General features: G+C 40.7%; 2 protein-coding genes across 3 annotated transcripts in view; one reads left to right on the forward strand and one right to left on the reverse strand.

Annotated features, from left to right (window-relative positions):
• The window catches only part of LOC306819314 (3',5'-cyclic-AMP phosphodiesterase 7B-like), a 116,702-nt gene that overhangs the window by 54,562 nt on the left and 49,261 nt on the right, over positions 1–12,879 (reverse strand). The window lies entirely within an intron of this gene.
• myb (v-myb avian myeloblastosis viral oncogene homolog) lies at positions 3,067–12,169 on the forward strand. 2 transcript variants are annotated; one of them, XM_079336835.1, is made up of 15 exons: positions 3,067–3,404; positions 5,350–5,467; positions 5,671–5,742; positions 5,908–6,000; positions 6,823–7,043; positions 7,582–7,810; positions 7,919–7,987; positions 8,119–8,223; positions 8,654–8,908; positions 9,511–9,629; positions 9,726–9,840; positions 9,949–10,044; positions 10,341–10,439; positions 10,624–10,707; positions 10,804–12,169. In XM_079336835.1, the coding sequence occupies exons 1-15, from the start codon at positions 3,382–3,384 to the stop codon at positions 10,915–10,917; spliced, it is 1,812 nt and encodes a 603-aa protein (XP_079192961.1). In that variant the 5' UTR covers positions 3,067–3,381; the 3' UTR covers positions 10,918–12,169. The 2 variants fall into 2 exon arrangements, with proteins under 2 accessions (XP_079192961.1, XP_079192960.1); XM_079336834.1 differs by having other exon boundaries at positions 3,068–3,404; positions 10,801–12,169.

Genomic DNA, 12,879 nt, shown 5'->3' on the forward strand with positions numbered 1-12,879 from the left:
TTTTTGTATCAATGAATTATATAAATTCTTGTATGTGTAAACTTACTTGGCAATAAACCAGCCTTTATTGTTTCTGCAACAAGGCTGAGGTGTGACATTTCACACCTCTATGCAGGATATGAGTTTTTGTTTCCTTTGCATGTTTTTTTAAGCGCTGTCGGTCAAATCTGTGCCATCGATGTGGCCACAAGGTTTCTTAGGAGTTTTGATCAATGAATCTGTGCAGGCTTCATTTCAGAGATACAATTCGGCTGAGTAGATAAATTAAACAGATGGATGTGCAGATTGTTGGGAAAATTAGCAGATCAGTGCATGGGACCATTGTTTAAGTTATATAAATATAGAATAGCTAAATGACTAATTCATGCATCCACCACCACCATTTTTTCTGTAAATGACTTAAAATGAAATCTATGCAGGAAGGGTTTAGCGGATGTTAATTTGTAGAATCAAATGAGAGCAAAGGATTGAAATCTGTCATCATGCTTGACTATCTAAAACAAATTAATGAGTGTGTAATTGCAGAAAATAAAGCCTAAGCACTAGAGAGTTAGGGGTGAAGTCCATTCTAAATGTTGGCGGGAGGAGGTATGCGGCTATGCTTTCACTTAATTTGCCAAAGGCACAAGACATGTGAAGAGTCTTTGACATGAAAATGCAAAACCTATGCACTCAGTCTTTCGCAGATTGCCCTAACATCTAAACTCAAAAAATAAACATATGAGGTCCTTCAAGTAACAGTTTGGGAAATTAAGATGTATATGAAATGAAGTGACACAAGCAAATACATTTGATTGGCTTTATTGAAAAATAAAGATGGATTAATGAAACTGTCACACTATGTTACTGAATGATGGCTGTGCTGCACTATGTAGAAAAGCACATGTTTATATGCATTAACACATATTAGCAAATAGTCAACATGTTGGTTTACTTAACCACATAACAATACAGGATCACAGTCACTATATTTAACTGAGGATTGACCCTTCCCTTATGCCTTGATATACACGTAAAGATGTTTGACCCACTCCACTCTAGATTTAAAAGCCAAGTGGAATGGCTTAGGGGCCATCATTAAAAAATCATTCAAATGAGCCAACCTGTGCACACAATGCTTTGCAAAAGGGCTAGCCATCACAATACCTTCCTTAACCTGTTCAATCGCATCATGCAAATATACTCAGCTAAGAGTCAATGGGAGACAGGCTTCCTGATCAGTGTGTGCGTGTGTGTGTGTGTGTGTGGGGGGGGGGGGGGGGGGGGGATTTGCATATCCCAGCTCCCTTCCCTCAATTTGGTTTCAGATAACAAAATGAAGTTTTTATTATTACCCTCGAGGGAAAAGAAATATTTAGGTCTTGTCTGAAGTAAGCCAGAGACAATAAATATATAAACCATTTTGAAACACACATAAATCACATATAGCCGATGGCTTTCTATTCTAACAAGTATTCTAGTTTTCTTTGAGTTTTTCTTTTCTTTTTTGTATCTTTTTAAATGACCTGCTTCTCTTTCCATGAGAGACTTTTTTTATAGCGGTCTTGCACAATATAGTTTGCAGTATAATTAAAATATAATTTGAATAGATTAGAAGCACCACCTCATAGTGGCACAAATTACTTCAACAATGCTGGTGTGCACAGGTGTGTATAGGATTTGAAGCTTGCAAGTGATTGCAGCCAGGTAACCATATGATCCATAATATCAGAGGGCTACTGTAAAAAGCACCTGTAAGACATATAATGTTAATGTATGAATGTGCAGCTACTCAACCAACAAAGCACTTTTTGTCAGTAGATTGTAGAATTATACATAACCAATTAAAAAATACATCTTTCTTGCATTGTGTGCTTTTTATAACACATGTCAAGTCCTGTAAATCTTGATATTCTTCTCTGTAATATTCGTCTCTGTGACTTCACTTCACTGAACACTCGGTTTAATCAAGTATTGAAATTTTCAGTCCATGGACATGTTTGTAATCCTTTATCAGGCCACTATTATGGGGACTGGCCAGGAACAATAGGTCAGTCTGGGAGATGTTAATTACAAGTGACCAGGACAATACGGTCGCGTATGGAGGAACTAACATAATGAGAAGACACATTTATACAAATAAAGCATAACCCCCCCTGCCCCCCTCCTGAATGGCTGAGCGAAGAAAAGTACTGCACAGTGAGGGCTGGTAACTCAACCAAAACAAAATAATCACAAAACAAGGTGGCCACTTGCTTTTATAAAGAATTAAGTAGGCTAGACGTTATGCAACACTAGGAAAGGCACCTTATGATATTAATCATAGAAAGGGCTGGAAAACAGGTTAGACTCGTTCCAAATGTAAATGTGGATTATTTTGAATAGGCTAAATGCATATACATCATCAGCAAATTGCTGGGGGGGGGGGGGGGGGCAACATAAGGAGACCATAAAGGCAATGAGCAATAAATTCTCACGAAAAGTGAAAGTACGACCTTATTTTGTCAAATGTACTTGTCTGATAGTGCACAAAAGCTCATTTCCCAACACGATAAGATAAAGGTCTTGAACGTTTTATCACTACAAAACATCTGTGCGCATTTGAGAAACCAGGCCTAAACACAAAGAGGTAACAGATCACACAAAGCTTTTTAACCTCACTTTCCTCTTTTCCATGCCAAAACACCCATTCCGCAATTGTTTACTTCGGTCAGACACATAGGTTTCCTTCTGCTTTTCAGCAGAGGAGAAGTAACTCATGAACAGTGTTGACAAAAAGCGTGCAGCGCGGACAAACAGGCAAAAACGCGCCTTGGACAAGGCTTCATGTGCACTGGTCTGGTGCCTTCACGGACGCTTCGTACATTTGGATACTTCTACTTTACTTACCAGAAGCCGACTACATAATGAAGTTTTTAAGTACCGTAGTAATCCAACCATCTCTATAGTACATTTTAATCATCTGTATTAATACGATTTAGATTATGCAATATGTACTATGTGACTTCCTAAGCGGAGGAATACACGTTTAGTTTAAATTTAAAGATGTATATTTCAGACGCAATGAAATACATTTCTTTGAAGTATGATAAGGTTTTCTTTTACTTTCTCACACCTAACACATTTTTTCACAGATCACTTTACTAATTTTGTTTGCCCTGTTCGTTCAAAACATAATTACAAGACGTCAGCCAGGAAGTAAACTACACTTGGGCATGCGCAGAAGGGGCACCCGCTAAGGAGCGCCAAATTTACCGGGATACGAGAGAGGGGAGGAGCAGTAGTAAGCCTGCTGTAGTTTAAATTAATGTCAACCTGCCTCCACGCCGGGAGTAGAAACCTAGGACAGATAGTGAAAGTACGTGCTCAGCGCATCCTGCGAGCCGCTCTACACAGATTAACATGGCTCGGCGGCCGAGAAACAGGTGAGCATGAACATAAATATCCTCTTCAATTTTTATTATCTTAAACTTTCTTTATCTCCCCCACTGTACGCTTAATATTTTATCGTGCTTTTCTTATTCTGTCTGTCACTTCTGTTGGTCACGGCGTGAGTTGAGGACTTAAGCATGCAACATATTGATATATTTTTTATTTTTCATTTGGAGCAGTCTTGTATTTGTGAACAGTTTTTTTGTTTTCTTGGCCGATAAAGCTGAACGGTGGTGTTGGTGCTCGCGCTCGCGCGCCTATGACAGGTGGTGGTGGTCATCTGGCATGTGCGCTCCTCGCGCTCCTGTCAGTGGTGAGATAGAGAAAGGGGGTCTCTCTGTCCACACTCTCCATTACACGGGATCTCTATCTGTAACAGACACAAACACACGCACACACAAGGATTAATAATGAAGTTAGGCGGGTGGACAGGCGCGTGCCACGTTGTGTACTGCGTGGTGCGTGGACATTAGGTTTATTACGTGCCTATTAAAAATACAAAATTAAACAAATTGCCGCAGGGCATGCATCTATTTTCTTAACCCGCCTCTCAGATGTGAATGTATTTAAGTTTAAAAAAAACAACAACAAAAAAAAACAAACGTATTGTTAATGGTTGTTCTTGAGGACAGTCACCTTGTGAGCTGCATGGACGCATGTTTTCGTTTTCACTTACAGATAGAAGAATCAAGATTACAAAGCTGTATGTTCCGTATAGCTGGAACAAAGGTCATTTTAAACGCGCCTTATTGAAACCTGCAGCATCTGTGAGAGCAGCGCTGGCTCTTATTTTGGAAAAGTGCGCTTTCTCGGCGTCCACTACTTGTCACGAGCAGCGGCTGCATCTGTTGTATTTACCTTGTTTTAGTCCACTTAACACTAGAGCTACCGTTTTGTAGCCTACACTGGGCATCGGCACCCTAATAGCCCTCTCTCCCCCTTTCAAGTTTAACCCAATCATAATCGCTGTGCGGTTATATGGTTTAACATAGATCTGAACGGGGAGAGTACCACGCTCAGCGAATTCATATTGCAAGGGCAATAATCACAATTAAAGTTTTGATAGTGCATTTTTCATGTTACTGCAGGATTACCATTAACTGACTGTTGCTGTTGTATTGATTGCCTTTTAATGTGATTGTTGTGCACATAAAGTTCTCTACATATTGTTATTTTCTTTTTCTAAACTTGAAAATAGCTTCTTGAATACATCCACCTCTCATTCTATGCTAATTTACAGGGGGGGGGGAAAGATTACTTATTAATTATTCGGGGCTGTTAGTCAGGTAGAAAGACAAAAAAATGAAGGTTATCCATTTGAAATGTCCTCCTGTACTAGCACACAAAAACAGGCACATTTCTCAGAGGGGTTCCTGTTCACCTGTTGCTCTTTATGACACTAAAGTACCCTACTTTGCTTCCACTTGTCTATGCTCCCGATCTGATTGGTTCAGTGCGTGTGTGCGTGTGTGTGTGTGTGTGTTTGTGTCTGTTCTGCACAATACCGCTGCAGGTCTGAACACGCCAGGGTCATGAAATTATGATTGCATGTGCCAATCCCAGTATCTGTGGAAACCAAAAACATTGGAACCTGTTCATCCATCCATCCCCCCCCCCCCCCTTCTCTCTCTCTCTCTGTCTCTCTCTCTCTCTCTCGCTCCCTCGCTTGTCTCTCCCCTTGTGGGTGTCTTGGCCTAAAGCCTGCACCCAAACCTTCAAGAATGACTGGTTCTGTCTGTGTTGACACCTGATGAGTTAAACATTGGGCTGAGTTCTTTTTATGCCCTGTGTAAAGAGATGATTAGGGAGTAGTTTGGAAATGAAAAAGGTTCTTAATGTGCTATTATTTTTCTTTCTGTCATTTTGTACTATCCCCTTTCGCACTGCCTACACCTGTTGTTTTAATGGCTCTCTGTCTTTGTCTCTCTGTTCCTGCAGTGTTTACAGCAGCGAGGAAGATGAGGAGGAGACTGAGATGTATGAGCATGATTATGACGGATCAATGGCCAAGACGGGGAAACGCCACCTTGGGAAGACACGCTGGACACGAGAAGAGGTACACAGACACAAACCCCAAAATATGAACACATCTCACATGTTAAGTAATAGCTGCCTAAAAGGAACATGGCTACCTCTCTTTTTATTGTCTGGTCGTCTCACAGTTTACTTTAATGGTCACTCAAATTGCTGGTGCTGATAATCATTGCAGCTGAATGTGTTCTATGTCTGACCATCTGAGAATCTTTTTTTCTTTTCCAGGATGAGAAGTTGAAGAAACTGGTTGAGCTGAAGGGATCAGAAGACTGGAAACTCATTGCAAGCTCACTAACGGTAAGTATTCTCTCCTAAAGACTGAGGAGAATGTTAAATGCAACATCATCTTAATCTCAACAACAAAAGTTGTTCGCAAACCAAATGCCGTTTTCTTTCTGAACGAGCCTTTATAACTCAGACCTGCTGATCCAAACTAATCCTGACTCTCTCTGGAACCTCCAGAATCGTACAGATGTGCAGTGTCAGCACAGGTGGCAGAAGGTTCTTAACCCAGAACTCATAAAAGGACCATGGACCAAAGAGGAAGACCAGAGGGTGAGACTCTTAGAATCTGAAAAAACCAGTGCCTTTATGGGTCATACATCAAAAAAAAGAAAAGCAGGGGAGAAGACACTTTTATTATTTCATATTATGGATTAAAAAAATGCAAAAAAAAACTAAGCAATTTAGAAACTAACTCAAACAAGTTAACAAATGTCATCCAGGGTAAAAAAACAAGAAAAAAAAAATCTTTATGTTCCTTTCATGATTAAAGCAATCATTCTGTAGCAACTTCTTAACTGCCATTGCACATTTTGAGTTTCCCAAAAAGTAACTCCTTTGAGCTTTTACTCAATAAGTAACATCTTAGCCTCGTGAAAAGAGTATTTATTGAACTAGTCCAGAGGGGTTATATTTCCACCCAGATGCTGCTGTAATGATTAGCAGAGTGGCTAACGTTCCACTGGAAACTCCCTCACCACTCACCACCAGGTGCTCTCAATCCTCTCTACAGGCAGAAAGAAAAAAAGGGGGAGGAGGGGCCCTCAGTGACAGCGTGTATATTTTTTCTGTTTGTTGTTTTCTCAGATAAATTAATGTTGTTGTTTTTTTTTCTCATTTTCTTCCCCTTGCTTTCAATTCTTTCTTTTTACCCCTCACCTGTGGTCTCTCTACCTTTGTTTTTGTTTTTTTCTAAACCCCTTGTGTACTTCTCCCTCTCCTCCCTGTTATTGCTCCTTCCTTCCTCTTTCCTCACGCCCCTCCACTGACATTTTACTTCTCTTCCTCTTCAACACTCTTCCTCCTGCCCTCTTGTCTTTCCTCTTTTTTTTTTCCACCCCCCCTTTTACACATGCAAACACATGCTCACCCCAGGTGATTGAGTTGGTCCAGAAATACGGAGCCAAGCGCTGGTCTGTCATCGCCAAGCACCTGAAGGGGCGAATTGGAAAGCAGTGCCGGGAGCGCTGGCACAACCACCTGAACCCGGAGGTGAAGAAGACATCCTGGACCGAGGAGGAGGACAGAATCATCTACCAGGCACACGAGAAGCTGGGCAACCGCTGGGCAGAGATCGCTAAGCTGCTTCCTGGCAGGTAAGACAGAGAGAGTGAAGAATGAAGAGAAAGGTGGAAAAAGAGAAGCTGGATGAATCACTGAAAGCCATCATGGTCTACTGTGCAATGTTGCGGCTGAGTAGGTGAAAGAGAATGGAGAACACAGAAGAAGAAATAGAAAAGAATATGCACATGGGACGAGATGATGATCCAGAAAGTATTCATGTTATGCTTGTTTTTTTACTTTAGAAAACACATAATAAGGAAGAAAAGATCATTTCAGAAAAGGTTTGGCCTTCATAGAGTAAGGCCAGGCATTAAATACACAAAGAAACAAAGACAAGAAAAAAAAAACACTGTAGTTTGGAAATAATTATAATCACCCTGCACTGATAGCCTTATCATGTCTGTGTGACTGTGATAGCTCCTGATGTGCAGGCATTGATAATGTTACCAACTACCACACGAGGTCCAGGATGTCTTTCTATCTTGCATTCTCACAGGTATGCGTTTGCTTTTTGTAACAGTAAATCTGCAATGTTAACATGTGTGGGGGTTTTTTTGTTATTGCGTCCAGGACTGACAACGCTATAAAGAACCACTGGAACTCCACCATGAGGCGAAAGGTGGAGCAGGAGGGCTATCTCCAAGCAGCCGCCAAGAATGGCAACTCCTCGCTCTCCATCGGCCATCATTATATCAAGGCTAACAACCACATCATGGGTTTCGCTCATCACTCGCCCAGCCACGCACCGCTGCCTTCTTCATCGCCACTCAACTACACATACCTCACAGAAACACACCGAGTGAGTGAGCTTTACGCTACCAGGTTTTTTTTAAAGCTGGTACAAAAAATGTGATCGTTTCGCTGCTAGTGATTCGTTTATCTGACGTCTCTCTTATTGGTTTCACAGGTTCCGTTCCCATTGGCTTTGCCTTTGAATATCATGAACATTCCCCTGCATGGAACCGCTGCCATACAGGTAACAACGGCACAAATATGTTGCTAAATTGATCGCCATTGTGAGAACAAGGGTTAAAAAAAATGAAGGACACAAAGAAGAGGTTTCAATTGTTGCTTATATTTTCTGGCGGTTCCTTTTTTTCCCCCCAGAGACACTATAGCGAGGAGGACCCTGAGAAGGAGAAAAGGGTGAAAGAGATCGAACTCCTGCTCATGTCAACAGAAGACGAGCTGAGAGGCCAGCCTTCACTACCAGTGAGTTGTGTTTTAAGAGTGACAGCACAATTGATGTGCATGTGCATTTGACCCTGGCTTTGAGGACAGTGGTTGGATGTGTGTGTGTGTGTGTGTGTGTGTGAACAAGGAGGAGGAAACATCTGGGGGGTCTGTTTCTGCAAAAAGAAATGATGAAATAGGACCTTATCGCCATTTTTTTGTGCATGTCCATGGCAGCTTGTGCAACACTCGACGACACTTCTCTTACTCTTTACATTAGAGTTCCTTTTCTTCTTCTCTTTTTTTCTCTTTTGTTCATTTTTACACCTCTTCCTGTATTGTCAGCCTTGCATTTTCTGCCTTGTGCGTGTTTGACACGTGTTTTACACTCACAACACTGTGTGTGCACTTGTCGTCATATGTAAATGTCTCTATCCCTCACTCTCAACATCCTTTTCTCCCCCCCTAGATGAATCTGCCGTTTCCAAGCTGGATCAGCCATGGCTCTTTGACTGACAGCTCAGAGGGGATGGGAATGTTATCACCTCATCACCAGGTCGGCGCTCCCGCCCTGCCTCTCGACCAAGGCTGCCTACCTGAGGAGAGCGCATCCGCAACACGGGCCCACAGCAACAATAATCGCAACAACAACAGCAACGGCCATCACAGCAGCCCCACCTTCTCAAATACTATCCCAGAGTTCATGGAGTCTGTCATTGATTCAGTAAGTGTCTGCATTTAGCTGGGTAATAAACTTTGGGCCTTTTCTTCCCCCCCAAAAAACAAAAATAAAATAAGCACAGCAAGTAGGAACATAGAGTTTAACCAGAAGTGGGCCTTGACCCATATTTTCCCACCCTTTTCCTAGAGCCTCTCCTCAGTGGATGAGGTCTGTACCAGTGGTCTCTGGGATAGAAGCGCTCTCAGAACAGACAGGGTCTTACCCATTCAGGGCTCAAGATCAGCTCATAGAGTATGGGATGGTTTCTGTCCAACTCCAAAGCCTTCATCAGGCAGAAACCTTCCTTTTTCACCCTCGCAGGTAGCCATGGTAGCTGTGTGGCATCAGAATCCATCCAATCATTAGCTTGCCTCTTGATCATATCATCAACCAATCATTTAGATGAAGTGTTTCTGCTTTATTTTTTTAATTAATCATTTTTTAAATCATTACAGCTTCATATGTTTTTGAAGCACCAGCCTTCTTTCCTTCGCGTTTCTGTAGTTTTAACCACTTCTGCTCATGTGATCTGCCAAATTAAAACTCATTTGAAGTAAATCCATCAGGTTACACCGGTTAACGTGTTTTCCTCCTTTGATCCACAGTTTCTCAACCAGTCAATGAGCTCCGAACAGTCCGACAGTGACAGTGTGCGTATGAGCTCGCCCGTGGACACTAAGCCTCTGATTGATCACAGTGCCAGAAGTCAGAAGGAGAATGAAATGTGAGTGGCTTTATTACTTGTGTGTGTTTTTTTATGTAAAGCAGCGTGGCTGTAAACAAGATCTCACAATTACTGTCTCTCCCTCTCTCTCTTTAGGTTCAGAACTCCAAACATTCGTCGTTCGATCCTGGAGTCGTCTCCTTGTACACCAACACCATTCAGGTCAGCCCTGGCCCTCCAGGAGGCCAAGTATGGACCCCTCAAGTTACTGGTAAGAGTTTTGAATATTTTCCTCTATTGAAAATGAGTCACATATCACCTCTTTTGTGTTCACTTTAACGTCCTTGTGTCTCACTGAAGCATTTGTGTTTTTTTCCAGAACACCTCTTTAGAGCAGCAGATGGTAGAGTCCATCAAGCAGGAGCCGATGGAGTGTGCTATAGAGCAGCCTCCACTGAAGAAGATCAAACAAGAGGTACTTTCCACTCAACAAGAAGCACATACACAACAACAACACACTGACTAATGTGACACTGACATGAGACGTTTTAGTTTTACGCTGAAACAGACTTTCAGTTTGTAGTCGTGGTTGAAAATGTGGGTACTTTTTTTTTCTTTTTTTTTTTTTTTTGTCATTTTCGTTTTTTAGTTTAACAAACATTTTTGATTGAGTTGAGGATTAATCAAAGGTAGTCATAAAGATCAGTTGTGCTAATAGAACCTCATCCATGTTAAAATATCGAATATATGAACAAGTGTTTGTGATTCTAGGTGGAGTCCCCATGTGAGAGAAGCCCATGTATGCAGTGGGAGGGACAAGACCTCCACACACAGCTCTTCTCCCCCAGCGGTCCTGCACAGGAAGTACCTGTAAGCTCTCCTTTCACCTTTCAGGAGCATTGATCTTTGATTACTGAGGAATAGTTTTAATCTTAACCACTGAAAAATGTTGATCTCTGCTTCTGTACTCTGGTAGCTGTTCTAGTAATAGATGCATCATTGTGTGTATATCAGCTTTAATGAAGTGACTTATATTCTTTTCATTTTCATCCAGGACCTTCTCACCAGCTCAATATTAAGTGAGGATGGACACAAAGCTTACCACCCCTCAGGCAGAGGAATGGGCAGCCCATTACAGGTTTGTACCATTCAATACATTTATTTAACTGAATGTTTTTTGTGATGGAATATAAAGCATAATACCTCATCATCCTTGTGTGCTTCTTTCCAGCAGCAGCTCAGTTCCTGGGAGCAGGTGACCTGTGGGAAAACAGAGGAGCACATTCTTTGCTCTGAGCAAAGACACAAGTACATCAACACTTACTCTACGAGGACGCTGGTCATGTAGGCAGAGACACATGTTGATCCTGAAACATCAACAGTCCCTGTGCTGGACGCAGCGCAGCAGGATACATATTTGTTGTGGTACAACAGTTGGGAGAGGCTCTATGCCATTTGGTGTTTATACACTCACACTCGTTGGATTTCAACCAACCAAAGACTATCATTCATTCTTTTTTTTTCTTTTTTTTAATCTTTTACATAGAATCTGCTTTTGGTTTTTAGAAATGTGCTTCCTATCCCTTCTGTCCTTATCATTGTATTATTATAAATGTTTGTATTATAGATGGGAAATGGTGGCTATATAATTTCAATGGGCTGTATTATTAATTCTGAATTGTGATATTAATATAATGAACAAGTTGATTAATTTATTTCTTTTGTTTTGAAAATGTTTTTGTTGTTGATGGTTTTCACAATTGGCCGATGGAGCAGTGTTCTAAGTTAAGTATTTAAGCCCTTTTAGCATTATCATGAATCCAAAGGCATATTCATTCATTCTAAACTGACCTCTGTATTTCATGAAACGTTTCCATAATTTGTACGTTACTTATGTTAAAGCTACACTGGGTCTACTGAGATTTCAAGTGTTTGGTCTGTGCCACCTCATGTAAACACTTCACTGATCAAGAACTGTTTGAGTTCTTGCATCAAGTTTGACTATGAATTAACATGTTCAACACATAAGGTTCCCGCCTTATTAGTATTACCCAATCACCACATTGGCACCTTTTTTTTTTTTCTATAAAAAAAGAGTTTTCATTTCAACTTTTTTTTTTCCTGGAAACATTCAATGAACAAAGATTATAATTGTAAGCATTTAAGACTATAAGGTATATTTATACATTTAGAAAGATTAAATGAGCCTTTATGTCTGAACCATGAGCTTCACCCAGTAAGAAGACCAAGCTGCACTTGAATTTTCTATTCTCTATCAAAATGGAGAGTACTACACACTGATATTTTATATATTTTGCTACAAACAAAAGCCCAATTGAAACATTTGTACATTTGATTGTTTTTTAAACATTTCTATGAATAGTTTTGTACTGTTTTTGTAATACATAATCAGCATTTTGTATTCATACTAAGACTGCAGTAGCCCATGTCAAACACTTAGCAGCCAATCTTTTTTTATGATGTCTTGTTTTTATACTAGCTTTTGAGCAAAATGATTTTATAAAAGCATTTACACATGCCAAGTTTTCACATTTTTTTACTTTTATATACTGCCTAGTAAATAAAGTGTGTTGTTTTTTTTACAGCCTTGTGTTCAGTGTCATGTTTGGAAGAAGAGACATTAAATAGACACATTTAGAGACAGATTTTTCAAAAGTGGGTCATCAAAGACAATAACCAACATTTCCAGTTATTTAAGCAGTAAATACACTTTTATCTGTCACAACTGGAGGTCAAATAGCCTGCAGTTACATGTGTAAATAGCACTGTTGTCTAGAGCAATTCCTCTGTTTAGTGTGAATGAACTGTTTGCTCTTCCTTGTCTCCAAAGTGTACCCTGTCTCTAGTATTCAAATTTTTGTTAAGACTGTAGTATTCAAATACTCCACCCCTAACTCCCACACACAGATATACAATCCGACGGATACAAAGGTTTGTCGTCATAAAGTTTTGCAGGGCTTATCATAAAACCTTCCCGCCATCTGCCAATTACTTTGTTAGAGTGAAGTTTACCAGCCAATAAGCAAATGTCTCTAACTGTTGCCTTTTTGACCACACATATACCAGATATATACAAAAGAAAGGCCTCTCTGGTAAGGAGACTATTCCCCTGTACTGAGCGCAATTAGTGAATTAGTCCACTCATTAGTCTCCAAAAACACTCACACATGTATGAGCCACACATTTAGCCCCTTGAGGAGACATTTTCCTGTGAGGCCTTGAAAGACGAGGGGGCCCTGACTCAGGTCAGGACCTATATTTACACACCCTCCCTCCCTTCAACCCCCCT

The sequence above is a fragment of the Symphodus melops genome, assembly GCF_947650265.1.
Source record: "Symphodus melops genome assembly, chromosome: 1".
NCBI classification, from domain to species: domain Eukaryota; kingdom Metazoa; phylum Chordata; class Actinopteri; order Labriformes; family Labridae; genus Symphodus; species Symphodus melops.

Coding starts and splice junctions, on each gene's coding strand:
- myb (XM_079336834.1), top strand. CDS start 3,382: ATGGCTCGGCGGCCGAGAAACAG. Junction 9,630..9,725: donor AGTCAGAAGGAGAATGAAAT/GTGAGTGGCTTT, acceptor CTCTCTCTTTAG/GTTCAGAACTCCAAACATTC. Junction 10,440..10,623: donor GTCCTGCACAGGAAGTACCT/GTAAGCTCTCCT, acceptor ATTTTCATCCAG/GACCTTCTCACCAGCTCAAT.